Source organism: Balaenoptera musculus, chromosome 10 (genome assembly GCF_009873245.2).
Source record: "Balaenoptera musculus isolate JJ_BM4_2016_0621 chromosome 10, mBalMus1.pri.v3, whole genome shotgun sequence".
NCBI lineage: Eukaryota > Metazoa > Chordata > Mammalia > Artiodactyla > Balaenopteridae > Balaenoptera > Balaenoptera musculus.
Window position 1 is genome coordinate 99,017,296 of NC_045794.1, and position 24,447 is coordinate 99,041,742.

The window sequence follows — 24,447 nt, forward strand, 5'->3', positions numbered from 1 at the left end:
GGTCGAGGGCAGTTAAGCTTGTAGCGATACCAGGTGTCCCAACTGTACCACCTTCTTGGGGGGCTTGAGAGGAGAGCAAAGGAAAGAGGAAATCAGCACTACCCCGGGGCCACCGCAGTGCCACTCGCTGCAGGAAACTACTCCCACCTCTAATTCATTTTTCCTAGGCCATTGCTTTCATGGTAGAGTCCAGCACATTCTCTCTTCTTAGGAGGTGACATAATTAGTGGTAAGTCCTTTACAATCACTATGTAAATTCAAGAAATAGGTGAGAAACAAATAACTGTGACAGTGCAGGGAACCCAGTGTTCCATCTAAAGATATAACAGAAAATATAAGGGCAGTTGGACGGGCAATTGTAGACAGAACCTTGTACAGAAACGTCCACGAACAAGAGAAATCTAGATTGATGAGATAGAAAATAGAAACACACATTAAACCAAATTCGGGATAGAATTTAATATGACAAAGTGGACATTAAAAGCAATGGGAGGACTTCCCTGGTGGCACAGTGGTTAAGAATCTGCCTGCCAAGGCAGGGGACATGGGTTCGAGCCCTGGTCTGGGAAGATCCCACATGCCATGGAACAACTAAGCCCGTGCACCACAACTACTTAGCCTGCGCGCTAGAGCCCGCGAGCCACAACTACTGAGCCCAAGTGCCACAACTACTGAAGCCCGCGTGCCTAGAGCCCATGCTCTGCAACAAGAGAAGCCACCCAGTGAGAAGCCCGTGCACCGCAACAAAGAGTAGCCCCCGCTCGCCGCAACTACAGAAAAGCCCGCGCGCAGCAACAAAGACCCAAGGCAGCCAAAAATAAAAATAAATAAATAAATTTTTAAAAATTAATAAATTAAATAAATAAATAAAAGCAATGGGAGAGGGACTTCCCTGGTGGCGCAGTGGTTAAGAATCCGCCTGCCAATGCAGGTGACATGGGTTTGATCCCTTGTCTGGGAAGGTCCCACATGCCGCAGAGCAACTAAGCCCATGTGCCACAACTACTGAGCCCGTGTGCTGCAACTAGAGACGAAGACCCAACACGGAAAAAAAAAAAAAACGGCACTAGCCAATGGTAACATGTGGGCTGAAAGTGCTTGTTTTATCCAGGACAACAGAAACACTGATTAGCTTTAGGCTTTACAAATTTAGAACACATGTTAAACTTTTAAGGATAATCAATATAAAAATAGAAATAAAATATTTAAGTCTCAAGGCAGTGGAGGAAATAAAAGAGTAATAAGAAAAACTCAGCCAGAATCAAACATGACGGAGAAAAAAGAAAGAACCAAGTAAATCATAGAGAGTACAAAGCAAAGTGGTGGGGAAAATCCAAATACATCTATTACAACAAATGGAAACAGACTAAACTGGACCATTACAAAGGCAAAGATGTTCATTTCGGAATTTTAAAAATACAGATATATGCTACTTTGCAAGAAATACACCAAAACCATGACAATAAAAGAGTGAAAACGAGAGGCTGGGAAAAGAGATACCTGACAAATACTAATCAAAAGAAAAGTGTTATGGGTATTTTAATAGCAGATAAGATAGACTATAAAAGCCAGAGGGATAAAAGGGTAGTGATATAATTATAAAGGGGACAGTTGGCCAGGAAGATATGACAAAGCTTCACTTCCAGATATGTGCACCAAGAGGCATACCAGATTTATAATTCCTTATATTAGCACTTGGGAGTTCACCCTGCTGTTGCCTCTTGCGCTCCGTTCCACTGGGAGTTCTGGGTGGGTGACATGACAAAGGTCATGACTCAGAAACCCCTGGATCCCTGGCTAGAACACGTGAATACCACCACATCTCTGGCCGCCCTCAGCCTCCTAATACACTCACTCTATGTGCCCATCCGTCTTCACAGCCATCATCCCCTGGCAACCACTCTGGCCAGGAACTCTTTGTTATTTATTTCTGCATTCTTAGCACCTCCCACAATGGCCAGCAGAGGAAAGCACTCAGTAGGCATCCATAAAATTATAATTCTGAAGACTATGAAGCCAATGTGAAGAATGGCTATAATACGCATTCCTATTTAAAAAGCATGATATAAAACTGTGCATGCATTTTGATTACAAATATGTAAAAATTATACATGTATGTGGATACAAAGTGGAAGAGAATGTGGAAAAATGAAAACAGTCAATTGGTTATGTAAGGTGGATGGTGACTTTTTGTTTTTGATTTCTATTACTGCTACTACATTATTATTTGTGTAATTTTGAAAATGAAACAGAAAGAAATGGCTATACAACTCAGCTATCCAAGAAAGTAATTCCTAAAAGATTTCACCGTGTACAGGCAGGAAAATAGAGCTGTTTTCTGAGCCATGGAAATATTTATGCCCTTCGCTCTAGAAGCCATGGTGGTAACACACAGGTGACTCTCTCTGGACACATAGGGTGCTGAGAAGGGAAGGAAGTGCTATGGTAAATGGGTCCAGCTGGTCTAGCTCAGTCCTATTTTTTCCTTCTCATTCTCTAATGCCCCTCCTTTCTAGGTAACCCCAAGGTGCCCTCCAACTATTCAGAGTTTCACAGGACAATCTTTCCATCAGCCTCAACCCCATGTCCCCTGAGAAAAGGTTCTCTGAGTTACCTGGACAGAAAACCAGGTAAATTAAAGACAGTATTCCTCACCCAAAGTTTGGTCTATATATACCATTTCCAACTAAAAGTAAATAGGAGTCCTTGGAGAAATGGCTGATTCCAGGTCTGGGGCAAAAAGTGTACCAGAAGAGCCGAGAGCATTTCGTTATACCAAGAAATGCTATCAAAGACTACTAGGGTCACACCAGCAGGACTCCGGAGCCAACACAAAAAGCCTCCCAGTGGCCAAGACAGAACAAATTGAGTATCAAGGAGAATAATAACTGTAATGAATTGAAAGACATCAAATATGTTAACATTCATGAGTTCATAATAACAGTTTTTTTAAGAAAAATCACTCATTGTTCACTTCTGGAGGATGCTAGGAAACCAATTCATTATTTTGAAAAGTAGTAAGTGAAGGGAAAGAACCAAGGAGATCCTACCTTTCTTACACTAACTGTGTCTCATTGTTACCAAATGGTTGGAAAGGGGAAGTTTGCATTACAGAAGTACTCCAACTAATAAAGGAGAAACAGTAGACACAGAGCGTCACCACCTTACAATCCCTAGTGAACTGATGGATATAGGGGCGATCAACAAGGGCTGCTAACATCACAAGAAAAAAGACAAGCAGTCCATACATGCTTGCTACCACCTATGAAGTGTCCTTGCCCCCCACATTGAACCTGTATCTGTGCATGTATCAATTCAGGGGCAGGGATTGGGGGGTAGGGAGACAGGAGAGCATGTTACATGTCACCGTGGGTTGCAATCAGTCAGATTCAGATTGTAAGAAACTCTACATAACAAACAATCCAGACTTTTTCTACAAATGCATCTTAAGGGGGGAAAATTAACAAATGGAGAGAGACCCTGCAGATTAAAAAAGAATTGTGGCAAATCAATCAATTGCAATGTACAGATTTGATTTGGATCTCGACTCAAATAAGTTATAAAAGAAAATGTGAGACAATCAGTCAAATTTGAACTCTGACTGGATATTTATTAATATTATTGATAATTCTATTAGGTGTGAAACAGTATTTTCACCATGTTTCTAAAAAGAGTTCTTATCGAGAGACATAGGTCTTTTCAATGAAATAGGATGTCTGGTATTTGCTTCAAAAATATCTGAGGTTGAGGAAAAATGGGCAGGGATAGAAATGAAATGATTGACCATGAGTGGGAAGTTGCAGACAGCTGGTGGGAGCATTCGTGGATTCATTACATTATTCTCTTTACTTCTGCATGTGTTTGAAATTTTCAATAGTAAAAAAGTCTAAAACATTAATAAAAAATAAATAAAGCTGTTCCTGATCCTCACAGTTGACGTTTGGGGGAAAAAAAAATGTCAAGGAAACAATGGGACTCTTACCTTTTCATTAACTGGATGAAAATTCTTCTTGGTAATCGGTACACAAAGGTGTCGAGGACAATCTTTAGGTAATTCAAAGATACGTATCCACCTTTGGACAGGTCCCCTGCACTCAGGGCCTTTTCAACCTTTTCACAGGACTTTGAAAGCTGCGGTGAATTAAAATTAGAGTACAGCATTCACAGAAATCAGCGGCACAGAGCTGCTCAACCACCTTATTTTCACCAAAACCTCTTCACATTTTCCTTTCCAAAACTGATCAAAAAGGTGACTATGGCATGTACTGAACTTCAAATGTTTAATTGAAGAGCTCACTACAAAACAGTATCCCCAGTCACAGCTCCTCAACTGACAAGGCAGACAAGTTTCTCAGGGAAAAACAGCACATGCAATCGCTCTAACTCAAATTTCAGAGCTAAAAATACTTGGTGGATCTGCCAGTTTGATACATCTTTCTTAATATACTTTCAACCCATCCCTACTGGGAGCCCATGCTAGGCTGCTCCTGATTAAGTCAGGCCAATCAAACAAAAAGCTGGTCACATTTTATTAAAAAGAGAAGTAGCTTTGACTGTAAGGGAAATCGTTAGGATTTCATAAACATCGTACACATTGGACATTTCTTTAATTATCCTTTTTTTTTGGGGGGGGGGGGAATTACAAAGAACCAGGGTGAATCAGCTTTGCTTATGGGACTTCTAAAATGCAGTAAAGTAGGTTAACCACTGATTTTTATATGACTCATAAAAATGCTATGAAGATTGGTTTTATTTCCAAAGGTTTTCCTGCTGTTTACTACTGAGTAATAACAGTATTCTTCGATATTTCCAACCCTCTCCACGTTGTCTGAATTCACTTTTTTCCCGCTAACTGGGATACGAAGATAAACAAAAGAAACACCAACTTGGTGTAAAAGGTGACGTTTAAAAAGCTGCTGGAACATGGAAATATATGTACAAGTGTCTCTCCCCACTAAAGGAATAAGAAGCACATTCACTAAGACTTCCTTAAGGTGCACAGGAATATCGGAAATCTAAGGGGGAATCTTTAAAAGAATCTAGAGACTTACAGGGCCTAAGCTTCTTAGAAAGTTGCATAAAATTAACCCAAAATGTGGCTAAATGTGCCCATCTCTCTCTCGGGGAGGTGGGCTGCCTGGGGGAAGCCTCTAGTGGAGGGAAGCCAAAGCCAGACATGGAGTCTGGTCTCAGTATATTTATCGGATTAATGAAATCTGCTTTTAATATCTTAATGACATTTAGTCTCCAATCAGGTTTTTTTCAGGAGAGTGTTTTGACATAATCCAGAGCTCTTAGAAGAAAAGCAGGAATGAAACAAAAGTAATGTCTTTGTTTTTCTGTTTTTTTTTTTAAGACTTTATTGAATTTGTTACAATATTGCTTCTGTTTCATGTTTTGGTTTTTTGGCCACAGAGGGATGTGGGATCTTAGCTCCCTGACCAGGGATGGAGGGATCTGATCGAACCTGCACCCTCTGCATTGGAAGGCGAAGCCTTTACCACTGGGCCGCCAGGGAAGTCCCCAGAAGTAATGTCTTTGTGACACGTAAAACCTTTTAGGAATTTTCATCATTACTGTTTATAATGAAACAAACAAAAAAATGCAAGCAATTCAGCAAAGTATAAAAAAGGACATAAAGATACCGGAAGTCTCACTACCCACAGGTTTTTATATAGTGTTCCAAAAACTCCAACATGATCACATAAACATATATTATAATTTTACAAAAATGGGACCATACTACACTTCCAGTTTTGACAAATGCTTTTTTCATTTAACAATATGTCATGAAACTTTTCCTACAAGAACTAGTGTGTATCTGCATCACACTTTGAAATGATACATGGCAGCCATCATATTATGGATGGACAAGCGAAAGGTACACCCATTTTCCATGTTTAAACATTTGGTTTTTATAAATGTTCCCCTGACCCCCAATCTAAATGAGGCTCCCCTTGTTATTCTCTCTTATAATACCCCGTCCTTTTCTGTCATACCACTCTAGGAAAATGGTAGTTACGAATGTGTATTTGTTTAACATCTCTCTCCCTGATGTCAGGTCATGCAATCTCCATGAGGGCCAAGATTGTGCCCTGTTTTGTTCACTAATAATTATCTAAAATGAAGCACAATTTGGCATGCGGTAGGCACTCAATACATATTTGTTAAAAATGGATACATTTTTACCAAAAATGTTCTAAAGAAAGGTTGTAAAATGTAAGGAGCTATCTGACACATCAGTAAAAAGAGAAATAAAAATTAAATTATAGCTGAAATGCCATTTAATCTGCTTCAGACTGGTAAAGATGTACAACTCTAATGATATCAAGAGTTGGTGGGTACATTGGACAACAGGAATTCTCATATGCTCCCAATGGGAGTGTGAATTGGTATTCTGAAAAACAACTGGACACTGGCAATGAAAGCTGAGAAGCATGTTCCCTACAACCTAGCAAGGAAGGCTGGGTGTTAATTCCCAGAGACACCTCGGCAGGCGCGCACCAGAAGATACGGAGCCAACCGCTCACGGTGGCATCGTTTGGATGAGCACAAAATAGGCAGCAATCCAAATGCCCACCCCTGGGCAGCGCATAATTTGTGTATATATGGCTAATGGAGAACTGTACAGCAGTGAAAATGAAAACACAGCTACCTCCATAACATGAGTGGATCTCATCCTAAGCACAAGCGGGATGAAAATAAATGGTTTTACAACTATGCAAACACGCTATAGAAAAAGAAAGAAGCAAACAAACATCAAGCAAAAGACAAAGAACCCACTCTGTAGGAGAACAGGATACAAATATATATATATATATATATATATCACCAGCAAAGCTTTCATACTATAAAAAGGAACTAAATAAGAATATAAATTCATTAAAAGAAAAGCTTGAAGACAAGATGGTAAAACAATGAAAGAGAGTAGAAGGATATTTCAAAGCTAAGAAAATAGAAAACAAAAACAATATCATTACAGGAACTAATAACAAATTAGAAACAGCAAGAATAAAAGACAAGGCTGAAATTAAAATTAATAGTAAAGGAATGGCTTGGGAATTCCCTGGCAGTCCCGTGGTTAGGACTCAGCACTCTCACTGCCAGGGCCCTGGGTTCCATCCCCGGTCGGGGAATTAAGATCCTGTAAGCTGTAAGGCGTGGTCAAAAGAATAAAAAAGAATGGCTTGAAAGAATCTCAATGAAGGCAGAGGCAAAGGACAAAAGTATTATGGCATTTTGAGAGAAGATGATTACCATCAAGGCTAGACAAAGATGATCCAATATAAGGATAACTGAGGATACCACTGAAGGAAGGAAAGATGGAAGGAAGACAGGAGGGAGGGAGAGAAGGATGGAGGGAGAAGGTTTTAGTGACGTGACACAGGGAAAATTTTCCTGAAGTGAAGAACTAAATCTGTACATCAAAAGAATATACTGTGTTCCAGGAAACTCTGGCAAAATGCTCCATGCCAAGACAGCTTAGTTTTGCTTTTTAATTTCAAGGATTAAGAAAAAATAGTTTAGGCATCCTGGTAGAATAAAAAATTATCTACAAGGGGGAAAAAATCAGTTGACCTCAGGATTCTTCTCAAGAACACCCAATGCCAGAAGACAATGTAGAAAAACAACATTTTGAGGAAAAGAAAGAATGATGGAAGAATTATACCCAGCTAAGTTGTTCTTCTAACTAAAAAAAAAAAGGGAGAGATAGTATGAAAAAACAAAAGGAATAAAGCACCCATGAGCCTTTCTTGAGGGAATTACTTGACAATGAAATCCAGCCGACCAGAGAATAAATCAAAATAAAGAACTCTGAAAGGAATAAGCTACGGTAGCACTGGAGTAGAGTGATGTGCATTAAATCCATGTAAATATAAAACGCAGGCAAAACAACTGGGGGAATTCCAGTAACAGAACAAAATGTAAATATTATAAACTCTAACTGAGAACAAAATATAAACAGCAAAAATTGTGAGGTGGGAGGGGTTGGGAAGAAACACAGGAAGTGCCAGTCACAGGGAGTTTCATAGCCAGCCCGTGCTGACTGTAACTGAGACATCCTTCAAAACACCATCATTTCTCCAACTCTTCACAGCTTTCTTAATCTCTTTTTTTGTCTCAAAACCCTTTTTGGGACCTAATATCTCTTGTGGTAAAGAAATATTTATCCAAAGTTCAGAAACATCTTTGGCTTCACTTGAGGACAGTATCACGTGGAGGACCCGGGGCTCAGACTGGGCCCCAGGACTCTCTGGCGGGGTAACCTGCGGCAGGTCATTAAGTCTCCTCGTGCTTCAGGTTCCTCATCTTGAAACCGGGATGATAATGGTGCTTAACCCCTGGAGTTGCCGTGAGGACTGAACACCTGAGGGGCGCTTACAACACTGCCTGGCACAGAGGCAGCCCCGTGAAAGGGTTAATTATGAGGGTGATGATGATGATTTTTTTTTTTTTTTACTTCTGGTAAATTAAAAGAAATTTAAATTAAATATGACTTATTTGTAAAAAGGAGCATGATTCTCTTCTTATAAAATTATTTCTATCTATGTATCCACCCACCCACCTGCCGATGCAGCAATCCTTCTATACATAGAATAAAGACAGGCCTAGAATTATGTTCACCAAATGTTGCCTTTGATTATTTCTGGGTGGCGGATTTTGAATAATTTATTACTTTCTTCTTTATACTTTTCAGAATTGCTTACATTTTTTGGAATGGTCATGTTTTCATAAAAACAATAATTCATTAACAACAACAAGAGAAAACAAGTTTTACCGATTTACCAACAGAATATTCATGCGCTCCCCCTCCAACGCCCTTATCAATATTGAATTCTGTTAATTTTTTCCTCACTGACGATTTTCTACTGAAAATTTTATATTAATAATTTATAAAAGTTCTACATATGTTAGGAACAGTTATTATTTATCCATCATTTACGTGGCACATGCTTTGCCAAGTTTATCATTTGTTTGTACAAAGTTCTGCTATACAAATACTTTTTCATTTTAATATAGTCAAATTTATCAGTCTTTTTCTTTATGGCTTTGGGGCTTTACTTCATGTTTAAAAGTCTAAGTCTAAATTTCAAGATTAAAAATTTTCACCCACCTTATTTATTTTTAAATTTAAATAGTGGGTGCATACAGAATTTATTTTGGTGTGAAGAGTGGAAGGTTCCAAGCTTTTTTCCCCACACGGCTGGCTAGCGAATTATCCCAATAATAATTACTGAATCTTCTCCTCCCTCGTCCCCACCATACTTTACTGGAATGCCTCACATCATATGCTAAATTCACATATCAACATTGGCCCACCACCCAACTACTGTTTTAAATCAATTTGAATGTTCACTGTTGTACCACTGTCATAATGTCTTAATTATTATACCTTTAAAAATATTTTATATGTGATAAGCCCTCTATTGTAACTTTTCAAAAGAAAAAAATATATATATATCTCCACACAGATGTAGGGAGAGAAGGTGTTAATACTAAAACTTCCAGTCCAAGAGCTAGAAAAGCCCTCTTCATTTTTTCAGGTTTTCCTTTATTTTACTCAATAAAGTTGTATCATGTCTTTACATAAGTCTTAAATTTTTCTTATTAGATTTAGTATGTGAGTAGCACCAAGGAAGTACTTAATGTTTCGTCATCGTTACTGTCATCCATGCATTGTTGTTATTAGGAGCTGGAGGAGGTCCCAGGGCTTGAGGAGGCAGAGGTGGTTCAAAACAGTTTAGAAGTAACGTCTAGACCTAATGGTCTTTCGTAGCCACCTACCTTCTCTGTTCACACTTTAGATAACCCTGGCACTAGGAAAACATTCTTACCTCTTGGCAAAAGGTCCTCTCAATTTCATCTAAGGAGCAGTTTTTCCAGATATCTTCAGATGACACAGAACTGGGGAGGTACTCTCTTTTGGAACTTTTGACTCGTTGATCCTCCCATGAGACCTCTATTAAGACAAAAGAACTTCAGTTTATGAAGACTGTCAAACGTACATTTGAATATTAAGTGTTTCCTTTTCATCATCACGTGTCTGGTAAAAATTAAGACTCAAATAAACCAAAAACATGAACTATATAATAAGTGCTGTTGAAATAACTGGATGGACATTTTAGAAAAAAATAAAATTAATCTACTTGCTACCTTATCTAGGCTAAATCTGGATAGAGTAAATGTATACTAAACAGACTAATAAAACCATAAAAGTAGTGGAAGAAAATTAAGATGAATATACATAATACATGTAATACATAATCACTGTGTGAAAAGTCCCTTCCAAAGAACACATTAGAGCCAGAAATCATTTAAATAATGGATAGGTCTGACAATATAAATATTTAATTTTTGTTTGTTAAAAAAACACACAAATAACAATGAAAGAAAAATGAGTGGGAAAAACTATTGTTAATATATGTGAGAAATGCAGGTTAATTTCCTCAATATATGAGTAGCTCTAATGAATCAATAAGATAATATAAATCCCCAATCACACAACAGAATAAGGTTTAAACAGGTAATTCACATTAAAAAATGATGTTTAAAAAGCCAAGAAATGTATGAAAAACTGCTCAAAGTCATTGGTAATTTAAAAGGTCTAATTAACACAAGTTAATTTTTCCCTGCTTGTCAAATAGGCAGGGATTAAGGCAAATGACCAAGAAAGAAATCAGTGCTGGCTTGTATACAGAAAACGTGGTCCTTGAATATTCTCAAATCCCCTTCTAGAACTTTACACTAATGGAATAATAGGACAGATGCATATGTGTAAGGATCTGTTCTGTCCTGTTTATAAGAAGGGAAAAAATGGAACAATTGAAATGCCCATTAATAGAAGACTGGTTTTATAAATTACGGTTCATAGACATTAAAAACAAAGGGCCTGTCTAAATAATGAATGCAAAAATTTTCCTTGATATTGTTTCATGACTGAAATAAAGAACAACTAGCATAATTTAATTTTCATTTTAACGCTTATTTTGTGTATTTGCTTATCTATCCATCCATCCATCCATCTATCCATCTATGTATGCACCAGAAACAAAACCTGGGAGGATAATACACCAAAAGAATACAGTGGTAGGATTATAGGGAAGTGTGATTTTGTGTTTTCGTGTTTTCTGGCCGTTTTGCAACAAGCACTTATTACTTTTATAAAAAAAAGAGAATAAAATAAATCTAAGATATAGCCATTTTCTTTCTCAAAGTCAACTGCAAAGAATCACAAATGATTTCCCAGATTTATTTCCTAAAATGTCTGCAAATAAGCTCCACTCAAATTAAGCACACTTATAACTACTCAGCTGCAGTTAAACTGCTAGTCATCTGGAATTCCATTTCCTACCTCAAAACAAGAAAAGAAAAGAAAAAAAGTAAGTCTCCCCCAGTGGACCCCCTCTGGCTACAAGATAAACTACAAAACCGGCCCTTTAGAACGCAGCCTGGAATTCCGTGGCTTCAGCGGGCCGAGCATCTGAAACATGGGCTCCCAGGGCATGGAAGCTGCGAGAGCCTCACTGAGAGACAAGGGAGCCACGCAGGTATCACTCGGTGAGGCAGGTCTCAGCCCCGGCTTTCTGAGGCCTTGGTCCTGCACTTGCTCTGCGCTGGGCACTGCTACTCTAATGGGGGCTTAGGGGGCACACACAGCCTGTCTAGGGAAACCCCTTGGTGCTCCGCAGACAGCACGCCAGGGTGGAGGGCAGAGGCGGGGCCGAGGTGTGAGGCCCGCCCCGGGGGGCTCACCCCCAGTGCGGGACCTCCGCCCTACCGCTCTAGCTGCTACTGCAGGCTGCCCAGCAAACTCGATGAAGACACGTCCAGCGACTCGGCTCACGTCGCAGTTAGACCAGCTTTCGCTCTTCTGTGCAGCTGAATAATTGCTGCCGCCTTCCGATTTCCCCAAAATTTCCTCTGAAGGATTCTAGCTGATTTGAAATGGAGTGGAGAGGAAATCCAAAACTTAAGGGGGCAAGTATGTATGTCACAGGCGCAGCAAAAGGAATTCAGCCCCCAATGTCCCTTCGTCATGTGCCCAAAGAGATGGTGCTTTTGACAAGCAAGGTCTTGATGGTGTCTTCAGAACAAAAGTAGCAAAAACAGAAATATGCAAAATTCACAGAAAACAAATATTGTTCTATGTATAGAAAAGTCACAGATAATGGGCTGCTGCAAACGAATGGAGACTCCCTTCTTACAGTACTTAATAAAATAAGCAAAAGAAAAAAAATAGTAAAGATAAAAAATAAATTTATTTATTTATTAGCAAAGCAAATAAATAAATAAATTTACTAGCATAAACTGAAGCAAGAAGAAACTTAATATGGGCAGCCAGAAAGTTTTGCTTCCAGTTATGGTGGATTTGCTCATATTGAAGCAAACCTCCCAGCAGATAACAATTATAAACTCTAGCCAAAATAGAAACAAAAAACTCTCTGAAGGCATTGGAGAGCAAATGACATAAACTGGAGTCAACACTTGGAAAAATGGAGTTTCTTGTTATTTGGCCTTTTGCCTGAGGGCAGGCTTCACCTGGAACCTTATGCTAAGTGGCTAGAGTTTAGATATAAACCCAGGATCTTACTGGTTTTAGGAATCAAAAAAAGAGAATTCAGGACTACCACAGCAGCTAGAAAGTAAGGAGGGAAAGCACAAAAAGAAAGGCATAGCAGAGGATCTCCAAAGCCCGTGAATAAACTCTGCCAAAATCACTGGCTAACACTGGGAACTATAGATGTGTAGAGCAGAAAACAAGATGCCCAGCTAAGGCTAAAACAGCAGAAAGAAGATCTCACGTGTTAACCCCCTCAGGGAAGACAAAGATTAGTCTTCTACTAAAGTAAACTGGCTACTAAAACAAAAACTTAAATTCTTCAGAGGAACATAACAGAATCCATAGTCTCTGCAATGCAAAATTTACTATATCCAGGATAAATTCCAAAATTACTAAACATAGGCAAAAAAAAAAAAAAAAAAACCCACAGGAAACTATGATCCAGATTTTTTAAAAAAGGTGATCAATACAGACCAAATCCTAAAGTGACCCAGATGTTGAAATCAGCAGATAAAAATTTTAAAGCATTTTGAAACTTAAATTTTTAAAATAACAGGGTTTGAGAATATGAAGGAAAATATACTACTAATGAAATGAACAGATAGGTATTCTCAGAACAACAGAAGCTGAGCAACATATCCTGTATTTTGTTTGTTTGTTTGTTTTTTGGCCACACCACATGGCTTGCCTGTGTTTATAGTGTATGTAAAAGTATGATGTATGACAGCAATACAACAAAGGACAGGAGAGAAGAATTCAGAAAATGCTGTTTAAAGTCTATAATTCATGTGAATTCGTATAATATTATCTGGAGATAGATTCTGATTAGCTAAAGATGTATAATGGAATAAAAATGCTCAATCAATCCAAATTTCTTAAAATTACACAAACTCTACAGGAAAAAAGTTGGGGGAAGGGGCTGGTGGATAGAGAAGGAAGGAAAGGAGCATAACACAGAAAGGCAGAGATCCCACCTTGGAAGAAAATGTAATTCAAGGTACAAACTTACTTTACAGAACATTTTAATAAGAATACGAATTCATTAAAACAAGAGCTCAATAACAAGACGATAAAACAATAAAATGAGAGGGGAAAACAATATAGTAGGCCAAAGGAAACAACATTATAGAAGTAATTAAAAAAGTGGACATAGCGAAGAGTAGCATAGACTATAGTGAAAATCAAATTACAGGCATAGCTAAAAGGCCTAAGATGATCCTTGTGAGTACAGAGGAAAAAGGCAAAGAGAATAAAGCACTTCAAGAGCATTCAGTCAACAGAGAAGACAAAAACAACTCAACATGAGGGTAGCTTGTATCACTGAAGTTAATCTGAGAAGTGGAACAGAAGCTTTATTCAAAGATGTACAATATTACTAAAAATCAAACAAACAAAAAAATCCTTGAAATGAAGAGAGAATTGAATTTTCAGGTTGAAAATATACTGTGTTCCGGAAAATTGATGCAGAAAGCTTAACACCAAGACATTTCCTAGCTAAATTCATTTAGCACCCTGGAGTCACGTTTTCTCATTTAAAAAAATGGGATAATAATACCCACCTCACAAAACTGTTGAGAGAAATAAAATTAAAGTTAAGGTTTACCAAGTAACTACACAGAGCACAATAAATAGATGTTTTTTGTGTTATTTTTTATGTGACTTGTTTTGTGTCTTACCTGTCCTATTAAAATATATATACATGTACACATACATACAAACACACACACATACATCCACGCACACATACTTCTTAAAGTTAGATTATTTTACTTGGCTTTGTACCCAATGAAGGGTCTAGTAGTACAGGGACTTGCACATGAACTAACAAAATGTAAGGGATGAAAGCATCCTTGGAAGGTTATATTGTCTAGTAATTCCCAAAACTTGGAAGGCTTTGAAAAGTAGAGTCCTGGGGTCTGCTCTAAGCTATCTAGGTTAGTGAAACTGAGCTGAAATCTGAGAATTTGTAATTTTTAAGTTTGCTAGTCAGACAGATCTGAGAATCATAGAAGGTATTAGTGCATATTTGCTGCAATGAATTGCATTGAAACCAGACAGTGACAACCCATCTTGAATGAGCCAGTCACACGTGGTAAACCCCTGAGGCAAGAAACTGCTTGCCTCAAATGACCAAAGGCCTGGAAGGGAGAATCTCCGATTGCATTTTTCATATACCCATCCTCGAGGAACTGGACCCCTGCTCTCTCCAGAACTGTGCAACTCTGGGCATTATGTTCTAGAGGCTGGGATAAAGACTATCAGTACGAGGAAAGTTTTTCCTTCTCAAGGTTGTATGCCTGCGTGAGCCCGGCTTTACACGTCCAGTATAACCATACCATCTACTCAACTATTTGCATCAAGATCATTCCCATCGTTAAAGGAGTAACATGTTCATTAACAAAAATTTTTGAAAATACAGAAGTAGCAGAAAGAATCAAACACCCAGAGACATATCACTTAAAGACAATCTGTATTTTGGAATTTCTTTCCAATCATTTACTGATATTCCACATACATTTTCCATGTTATGAATAACTTTATGGAAATCATTGCTTGCGGATGCACATTTTACCATGTCTGTAGTCTGTGACTCACTTAACCCTTTTCCTGTTGTTAGGCATTTATGTTATTCTTATAAATAAAGATACCATGACAGTCTCTGTGGATAATGCATTTTCCATATGTGAAAGTGTTTCCTTAGGACAGATTCACAGACAAGGAATTACCATGCCAGAGGATATTGAAATCGTACTTTAAAATACTTACCTTGACTTCCCATAGAATATTTAAGGTTCAAGTCATTATTTGTACTGAGGTTCTTCAAAAAAACATTATAATCCACTGCAGTATCTTTATCAATGTTGTAGTGTTTTGCAAACCTAAAATAGAACTGTTCGTTAGTATTCAGAAATTATGATACAGAGAATCTAAATGAAGCAAGTATTTTTTACTAAGGTATCCTTTACTCTGGGGTTGGCATTAATTTTAATGTGTGTTTCTAGCTAGAGCTGGAATGAAGAAGTAAACCCTACGAAATGTTACCGTAAGATTTTAAAAATGCAGATACTCCTGAAACTAACACAATCAACTATACTTCAATTTGAAAATAAATTAAATAATTAATTAATTAAAAATGCAAATATTTAGGAGGCGATCACTTCACTCTCTCTCCAGATGGCTGGATGTACAGATCTGCGTGCACAGGTACGTCTCAGGACCCGCTAAGGGAACACCCCCTGCCTGCACCCCATAGGGTCTTCTCCCTTCTCTGGTGGGGGTGGGTGAGGAGCACCTCTGCAGTCAGACAGCAAAAGCAGGTCCCACTTCCTTTGATAGTTGGGGGGAATGGATCTGGGCCATGAGTCAGCATAAAAGTTCTATAACCAGAGAAATCTAGAGCCAGTGGAGGAGAGAACATAGCCCACCTATTTGACAAAGAATATCATTTCGCAGAGAGAAACTGTGCCCAGGATGGCGTATCGTGTTAAAGCAGTCAATGGTGGGAGCAGGGGAGCTTTTCTCGGAGCATTCTAGGATTTCTATGCATAAAGAGAAATTTTGAAAACACTTAACCAAGGTCTCTCGCTGAAATACACTGAGATACTGTTTTTTTAAAGTTAAGATAAATAGAATGTTTGGATTCTTTTTTCCTCTAAAATGAAATTTCTATTATTCCAATCTGCCACTTGATAAATGGTTTTCTAGATGATTTCTGCATTATTACATTTATAAACAATTGCCAGTTTTTAAATGTTTGGTTATATTATCTCCATATGTGTTGGTTTCTATAATTATCTAATTTCACGCTGCTTTCTAAAAATTTAGTAATTATCACTTAAAGTAGTTGTTATTTTTCTGTTTCCAAATTTAACAAAGAGTAATGTCATGTATTCATTTCAATGCATACCTTTTTTTCCACTTTGATGAATCTTGCCTATTGTTATGGTAAGAAAAATTATCTTGAGATATGATAGCTGCCAGATGTTAACCTTGAAACTCCCTAAATAGCTCCATCTTTCATCCACAGACTCTGTCTGGCAAAAATAAGCTGTAAGCACAAGAACCCAGAAGGTGGCATCTAAAGTGTTCCTTTTTGAGTTGCCGTCCTACAGAAAGTCCCGGCTACTCTGCAGCTCCAGGAGAACGTCAGGATACCGATAAAAATCTCATCACCAACTTTCCTATTTTTGGTGAAAATTCAGCATCCCTTCAAACTGGTATTGGCTCATAAGAGAATCCTGACCTTTCCTAATGCCCAGCCCACCGCATTCATAATACCTGCTACATAGTCACTGAGAAGAGACAGACACAATTCCATGGTAATATTTCCTACAGATAAAATTCAAAAATGAAGCCTCAGTACTTCTCAAGGATGCAGTATCTCAAAAGGCTTTTTTTAACAAGAATCAAGGCATGGGAGACAGAACCATTCCTAAGACACAGCAACCAAGGCCATTTTCCCAGGGACCTGAAGTGTGGGCAGGAGAACTCACACATGTGCAGACACCCAGGGCAAGACGGTCACATGGGAAAGCCGACTTCAGATGCAAAGGGAATGATGCCAATTGACCCACAAACCTCTCCAGCATCACCACCTAGAACTGTGCCTTGGGCTTCATTCATCTGCCCAGGCAGCAGGCTGAATTCAAGTGAGTTTGTTTGTTTCTTTGTTTCTTTGTTTTTCAAGGTCGCTCATAAATTATTTTACCCGGATTCAAATACTTTGTCCTGCAGGGCAATGGAGAGGAAAGTAGGGTGGTGTGAGATGGAAAAGGAAGAACAAAACCCAGCAGGTCTCGGGACACTCTGGCTAAGTATGGAACTTGGAGATAATCTTCTCCCCCGCTCCTTGTTTCCATAGGCTGGATGGTCTTCTGCAGCCTGAAGAGAACTGTTTCTCAAAGAGTAAAGGGCACTCGTGGAATCTTTACGATTATGATAGCATCGATGTGAAACGAGCACCTACTACGTGCCAGGTACATTGCAGGCGCAGAATCTTCACGCCAGCCTTGCAAGGTGGGCTCCTCAGTCCCCATTTCTTTAAGAGCGAGCAGAGCCTCAGAGAGGCCCAGGAGCTCCCCGAGGCCCTGCAACTAGGGAGGGCAGGCACAGACCTGACCCCCAAGCGTGCCTGGCTTCAAAGCCCAGGACACTCCTACCTCACTGCACGCCGAAGGCTGATATTAAATAGAAAGCTGTTAGATAAAAAAAAGGATTCAAAAATGCACTGTGTTTCCTGCTCAAACACTAAAAAGGCAAAGTTAATACTGAAGCAGCTTCTCAAGGAAAGAGTATATTCTTGAGCTTCGATAAGAAAAGCATTAAAGCAATTGAAGAAATGGTTACTTTTGATCTTCCGCTTTTCTATTCTGAAGGAAAGCAGTTCTATTGTGTTAAGTTCCTCAAGCCTTATCATGCAAACAGTATTGTTTTTGAGGCTTAAAAAAATATCTCAAATAAAAATTTGTGGAGTTCTTTATTATTCAATACTTGTGAGATGGGGAAACAGGCAGTAACATTTTTTATAGATTTACTAGGTTGGAAACTGCAGTGCCAAACACAAGGTTTATTGTCAAATAAAACACTGTTTTGCTTTTTGATTGCTTGTTTTAGAAGAGTGTTGCTTCTGTTCTATAATTGCGTGCACAAAACTATTTAATTTGTTTTGTTTGGATCTTATTCTGGACATTTTCCCAGTCGAAAAGATGTAAAAATTAAAACATCTATTATGTCTTTTATATTCTGAGGTGGGTTATAAGGAGAAAAAAAAAGAAGAAGAAAATATTCAAAATACTGGGAAATATCCATATTTTAAAAGTCTCCTTGCTTTTCAGACCCTGCAGTGCCTGTGAGGTTGTCACACGCCCTCTAGACTTGCTTTTGCTCCAGGAGCAGATTCTTCCACTAACAGAGGCAACACAGTCTTTATAATACTATGGAAGCAACCACAAAGACCCATTTTAGTAGCGATTTATAACTGCGGTGTGATGTGAAACTCTTAGGCTCAGAGTGAAGTAATCAGGCTTGGTACTTTTGTTAATGGCCCAGAGGATATTCAGAAAAGTGGGAAAAGGCAGGAAGAGGAGGAGTGCCTCTTGGCTGAGTACTATATAAATTAGGTTAAACACACCACCCCCCCCTTCCAGTGGCTTCCATTCAAAACTCAAGTAGCCACAGAATCCAAGCATTTGGCTTTTCTGAATGATCTGGAGTTTATTGGAGGCTCAAAACAATGTCTGTGCAGGCTTCCACACACTGCCCTCGAGTCAGGAGCAGGTGGTGGCTTTCAAACGCCAAGAAGCAGCTAACGTCCCCCTGCTGCAATGCCCACCCCAAACTCAGCAACAAAGTCCTCAAAGGAAAATTAAGCTTCTGTTGTTATGTCAGGATGGAGAGCCAATAGGGAGCACATCAACCAACGAATAAATCCTGAAATTTTTCATTCTTCTCCTAACCCCGGGCTTTGAGTAAAAGTCAACTGTGAACTGGAAACCCATGGGGTGGTGGGCGAGGTGCCAGGCAGGCAAAGAGAGACCACTGGTGATGGATGACTTAAATCATCGAGATGTGTTCAGAGCTGCAGGCCAGATGACTCTCGCCCGTGGGGACTGGAGGAATTAGAATCGTTAGCTCTCACTTTGGAGAATTCGTGGAGAGCTTCACGAACATGGGAGAAATGCAGATTGAGGACCTCTTTTAAAAACAGTCAAGACAGAGAAGGCAGGAGGGGAGGACGCTGCCTGGATCCAGTGAACCCAACAGGTCCCATTTTGAAACTGGCTGGAAGTTCTACTGAGCAATCTCTCACCATACCTTCGTTTACTTACTTTTTGTATTCATCATCTTTCATCTTCAAACAGAAGGTCTCCAGAACCCTCCTCAGCTCATGTGGTTGGACCAGACCCGTCTTGTTAACATCAATGAGCTTAAGGGCTTTGATAACAGTTTTAATGTTTTTGAAAATCTGTGTATAAAAAGCGATTTAGGAAAAGTCAAAAGATCCAGCGTTAAAAATCAAGATGGTAATAAAAAAAGCGAACGTGTTTAAATACTTCTTGTAAAATAAAATGTTTTCAAAGACTCACAGTCGTAGGTATTGCAAAATGACATATCTATGGAAAAAAGGACACTTTACATTTCTTGAATGTTTTCAAAGCGATTTTCTCTGTAAATAGTCTTAGTAAGTTTACAAAAAAAGAACTTTTTCTGATGTAAAGCGGTAAGTCTCATACACAATTCATTCCATTTTAGAGCCATATGAAAAATCTTTTTTGTTAATTGATACTTTCAAACCATAATTCTGGCATAGCTGGATTTGGACAATTTTTATTTTTCATAGCCATATGCAAACCATTTTTACTAGGAGCTGAAATATATGAGTGTATATTTCAACCCCTCTGAATTTTTAAAAGATATTACAGAAAAGTTTTATAGTGATCTTTCCCAAATTCAGCAAATGCATATTTATTGGGCACACAGACCTGAAAGGCATTTGGTTAGGTCCCGTGGAGACGCGGGGCCGTGTGCCTGCCCTGAGCCACTTCTATGTAAAGGAGAGAAACATCCGCCAGGGCTCACCCATGCCAAGCACAGAGCCCTGTGACTGCACCATCCCGAGCCACAGGAAGGACGTACCGTTTCCCCACTTTCAGATAAAACCGAGGGTGGGGGAGGCCACATGAGTTGCCCATCATCACCTGGTTAGACGATAATGATGCTGGGGTTCAAACTCAAGTCCACCCCCAAACTGCACCTCCCGCAGAGCAGATAAGGCATGTAAATAAATATTCACCAAGATAGGAACCATGGGAACAAGAGCCAAACACCAGAGACAGACAAGCGAGGAGCTGTGGGTCTTCACACAAGAGAACAACACTTCCAGCAGAGCCACCTGGGAGGCTTCCTGCAGGAGGTGGCATCTGAGCCAGGAGGGGGCCGGGGCAGGACAGGACAGTAAGGCACTGAGTACAGCTGGGCGTGAAGGGGGTTGCGGATGAAGGGTGATGAACGTCTGGTATGGCCGGATCCTGGGAGGTCTGACTCTGCATCCTGTACTAGATCACATCCAAGTCCAGCCCAGACTCGGAGGGAAATTAGTGCACCTTAAGGAAGGAGTTTAGGGGAGACTCTAAGATGAACAGGCTTATTCCCAGTTTCCTCAACGCCTTCTCTGACGGGTCCCTAGACTGTCTCTGACCTGAAGGAGCCTCCTGCCAGCCCGCTCCCGGGGTGGCCGTCTTAGGGATCACGCAGGAGGAACCACTGAGCCGGTGGGAGGATGGCCTCTGCCCCAGCTCCTCCCAGCTGGGTCATCTGGGGCCCTCCTGCCTCCGCGCCCCCGGCCCCCCGGGGACGTGAGCCGACCTCTGACTCAGCTCCTGTCCTCCCGTCCAGAGGTCACCTGCCTGCTCACACTCATGCCTCGTCACCAGTAACTGCCGCTCTCCAAAACAAAGTCCCACGTCCAACGCCCCCCATCTTTCAGCCCGAACCCCAACACCCTTCTCCCCTCCGGGACCCCGCCTGCTGCTCCCTCTCCTTCTCACGCCTCCCCACGGCCCATCTTTACAGTGACCCGGTGCCCGTGTGCTTGACCGCCACCTCCCTCCTCCTGCCTCCCCGGGCTTGGCTAGACTCTAACCCTGGTCAGATCCAACTCACCGCCTCTTCCAAGCGCCTGACGCGGCCGGAGAGGACGGGCCATTGAGCACTCACCTGGGTCCCCTCGCTCAGGACCACCAGCCCCGCCAGCAGGCCCGCTCACCCGCCACCGGGCACCTTTCCCACCTTCTCCGCTCTCCGCCTCCCTTCCCACCCCGCCTCCTTCCTCTCCGCTGATAACCTTCCTCCTCACTTGCAGAGAAACCAGAAGCAACTGGAAGGCAAGGCCCGTGCTCCCCGACACGCCCAGCCTGTGTGCCTCCGCACCCGGCCTCCGGCCTCCGGTCCCGCTCCGGGCCGCCGCTGCTCTCGCGCCCGTGAGGAACAGCTCGTGCCCCGCCGTCCCCGGCTCTGAGCTCGTGTCCACGGTGACGAACCATCTTAGAGGTGAGCCCTCCCTCCTCGCCTCGCCTCGCCCCCAGCCACTCCTTCCCTTTTGCAGAAATGCCCCCTCGAAAGCTGTCTGTGCGTCCGGTCTCCAGCCTGTCCCCCCACACACCCGATCAGTTCCGTCCACACCACTGCACAGAAACTGTGACCTTGTCAGGGCGACCTTGCCAGGCCCGGCGGCTCCTGGGCGCCCATCTTGCTGTCCCCGCAGCAGCCCTCCTCCCAGCTCACCGCCCCTTCTTCCTGGACGCACGCCGTCCCCCCCGGCTTCCACGCTCCCGGCCCGGCTTCTCCTCGGCTTTCTGGCTCGGGCTTGGCCTGGTCCCTGCCGGTCCCTCCTCATCTCCCGGCCTCTGAGCTCTGGGCCCCTGCGGACTCGGGCCTCGGGTCTCCTGGCTGGTCTAAGCACTCTCCCTCCCTCCCGGGCGGCCCAGGCCTGTGGCCTTAACGAGCAGCTGATGCCTCTCAGTGTCTGTCTCCAGCCCCGGCTCCTCCTCGGAGCCCCGTCAGGACGTCCAGCTCTAGAGGCCAGCAGACGCCCAGCCTCACCCCGTCCCACCGTGGCCGGGCCTTCCCGCCACATTCTTCGCTCACATCCCCCGTCCGGGCTAGCCCGAGAGCCCAGCGGCCCTCCCTCCCTTCAGCACGTTTCCAAAACCGGCCCAGTCTCTCCGCCTCACACCCTACTGGCTGGGCTGGTGCGACGGCCTCCCATTTGGGCCCCCAGTATCCAGGCCCGACCCCACAGCTGAGGCTCCAGCAGCAGCCGGGGTTCTGTGTAGCTAAGGCTGAGCACGCCCTCCAGCCGCTCTCGTCCCCTCCGGGTCAAAGGCCGGAGCCCCGCAGACCGGCTCCTGGCGGCTCTCCCGCCTCACCCCCCGCCGCCCGCTGGCTCACTGCCTTCGGGCCACGCAACGGTCCCTCTGCTGCTCGTGAGTGCCAGCCAGGCACCTCCTGCCCCAAGGCCTTTGCATTTGCTGTTCCTTCTGTCTGGAAACTTCTTCCCCAGACACCCACTGGCTCTGCCCTCACTTCCCGCAGGTCTTGGCCCAGATGTCAGCTGATCCAAAAGGCCTTTCCTGACCCCACCCCCAGCACTCATCTTCTGCAGGGTGCTTCTCACCTACGAACTTAATGCTCGTCTTTACTGTCTGTCTCTCCCTCTGGAAAGTGCGCTCCCTGAGAGCGGGGCTCTGTTCACTGCCTCACGCCAGGGTCTAGAACAGCCTCTGACAGAGTGTACGTGCTCAGTAAGCATGTGCTTGAGTGAATGAATGAATGAATCCATCTTCTTTTCACCCGCCTGGAAAGAAGCCACGCTCTGAGGACGCCTTGTTATATGTCGACAAACACACACCTCCTTGGGGCCAATCCTGAACGTAACAATGATTACATTCAATGTAATAAAGATTACAATAATATGATAATTGAACAAACGTGAATCGGATGTTTGCAAGGCCCTGTGCTGAACTGTATACACATCTCCCGCTTCTACTGACTAGAGAGCGTTGGCTGAAACGAGCTTAATATTCAAAACCAGGAAGACCGAGCAAGGAAGAGCCGGGAGAGCATCAGCTGGAGCAAAACCGCTCGTGCATGTCCGCCCTCCGCTCCACCACTTTGTCTAAAAGCACAGGGCCCCAGCCACAGAGAGCGCCTGTGCCCGTGGCCAAAAAAAACCCTCGGCACCTTGTCTGCTGCCAAACCCTGATTCACCTCTTCTGGGAGCACATGAGGCGATGCGCTTTTTTAAAACCCAAAGTAACCCAGATGGACCCAGCGTGGAAAGCAGGGAAGCAGCAAATCTGGCACAGAACTCACACCCACCAGAGGTATGTCTCCAAGTTTCTTATCATTTGTCAGACTGAAGTTTGGCAAGATCTAGATGGAGCTGCAGATGGTGAGGCTTATCAGAGGCACCAGAGTTAGGGCTGTGGTGTGAAGACTTGTCCCACCCGGTGACGTGACGGGAAAGAAGAAAAACACGAAGGAGTAAAAGGACCTGCCCCTGCCTCGCCCCGCTTCCCTGTCCCTTGGAAAGGGAGAAGCGGTGGGACAGGAAGCGGCAGAGAGAGAAATCCGGGTGGTGCGGGCGGCATCCGGCTCCTCTCCGGGCCAGCCAGACGCCTGCCACTTGCGTCCAACTGGGACACGTGTGCACTGAGAGCCACCGGCTCTGAGCCTCTGCTCCTTCCACCCCAGCCCCAGCTCTCACCCCCCCAAGGCCCTGGGCTCCAGCCACACTGAGCTCCCTCGCTTCACAAGCCCTCGGGGGTCTCTTCGCCGCGCCCAGAGCCCTGGACGATCTGACCCCACCACCTCCTGACCTCACCCGCCAAGTCCCCCGCCCCTTCCTGCTCCAGCCACACAGGCCTCCCTGCGCGTTCTCACACACACCAGGCGCGCCCAGCCATCAAGGCTTCTGCACGTCTGGCCCCTCCGCTGGACGGCTCCCTCGAGGCCCTCATTCAGGTCTCGGTCATGTGTCACCTGCCCCGAGAGGCCTTCCCGATGACCTGCACAAAAACGCACCCTCGTCCCTTTTCTCCTTCGTGTTCACCCACACCGGCACATTTCATATTTCTGTCTCTGTTTTATTGCCTTTCTTCTTCCATTGAAATGTAAATGCCGCGGGAGGGGATTTGGTTTCATTTGCTGCTGTATCCTTAGGCTTAGAACAGTCCCTGCACAGAGTGGATGCTCATAAATATTTGCACAGTGAGTTTACAGCCCGAACGCCTGCCCGTCCTCCGCTCCGGGGCAGGAGCTGGCGCCGGCTCTCCTGCTCTTCTGACTGCACTTCCATCCCGACACTGGCCCCCTGACCTCCATCT

The 24,447-nt window shown here is 42.7% G+C and overlaps 1 protein-coding gene across 1 annotated transcript in view; it reads right to left on the reverse strand.

The window, feature by feature from the left end:
- The window catches only part of EFCAB6 (EF-hand calcium binding domain 6), a 256,527-nt gene that overhangs the window by 159,934 nt on the left and 72,146 nt on the right, over nucleotides 1–24,447 (reverse strand). The window contains exons 7-10 of the mRNA XM_036864665.1: nucleotides 19,390–19,526; nucleotides 15,329–15,441; nucleotides 9,837–9,961; nucleotides 3,983–4,131 (exon numbers count right to left, since the gene is read on the reverse strand). Of these exons, the coding sequence (XP_036720560.1) occupies nucleotides 3,983–4,131; nucleotides 9,837–9,961; nucleotides 15,329–15,441; nucleotides 19,390–19,526 (524 nt within the window). The remainder of the gene's footprint in view (nucleotides 1–3,982; nucleotides 4,132–9,836; nucleotides 9,962–15,328; nucleotides 15,442–19,389; nucleotides 19,527–24,447) is intronic.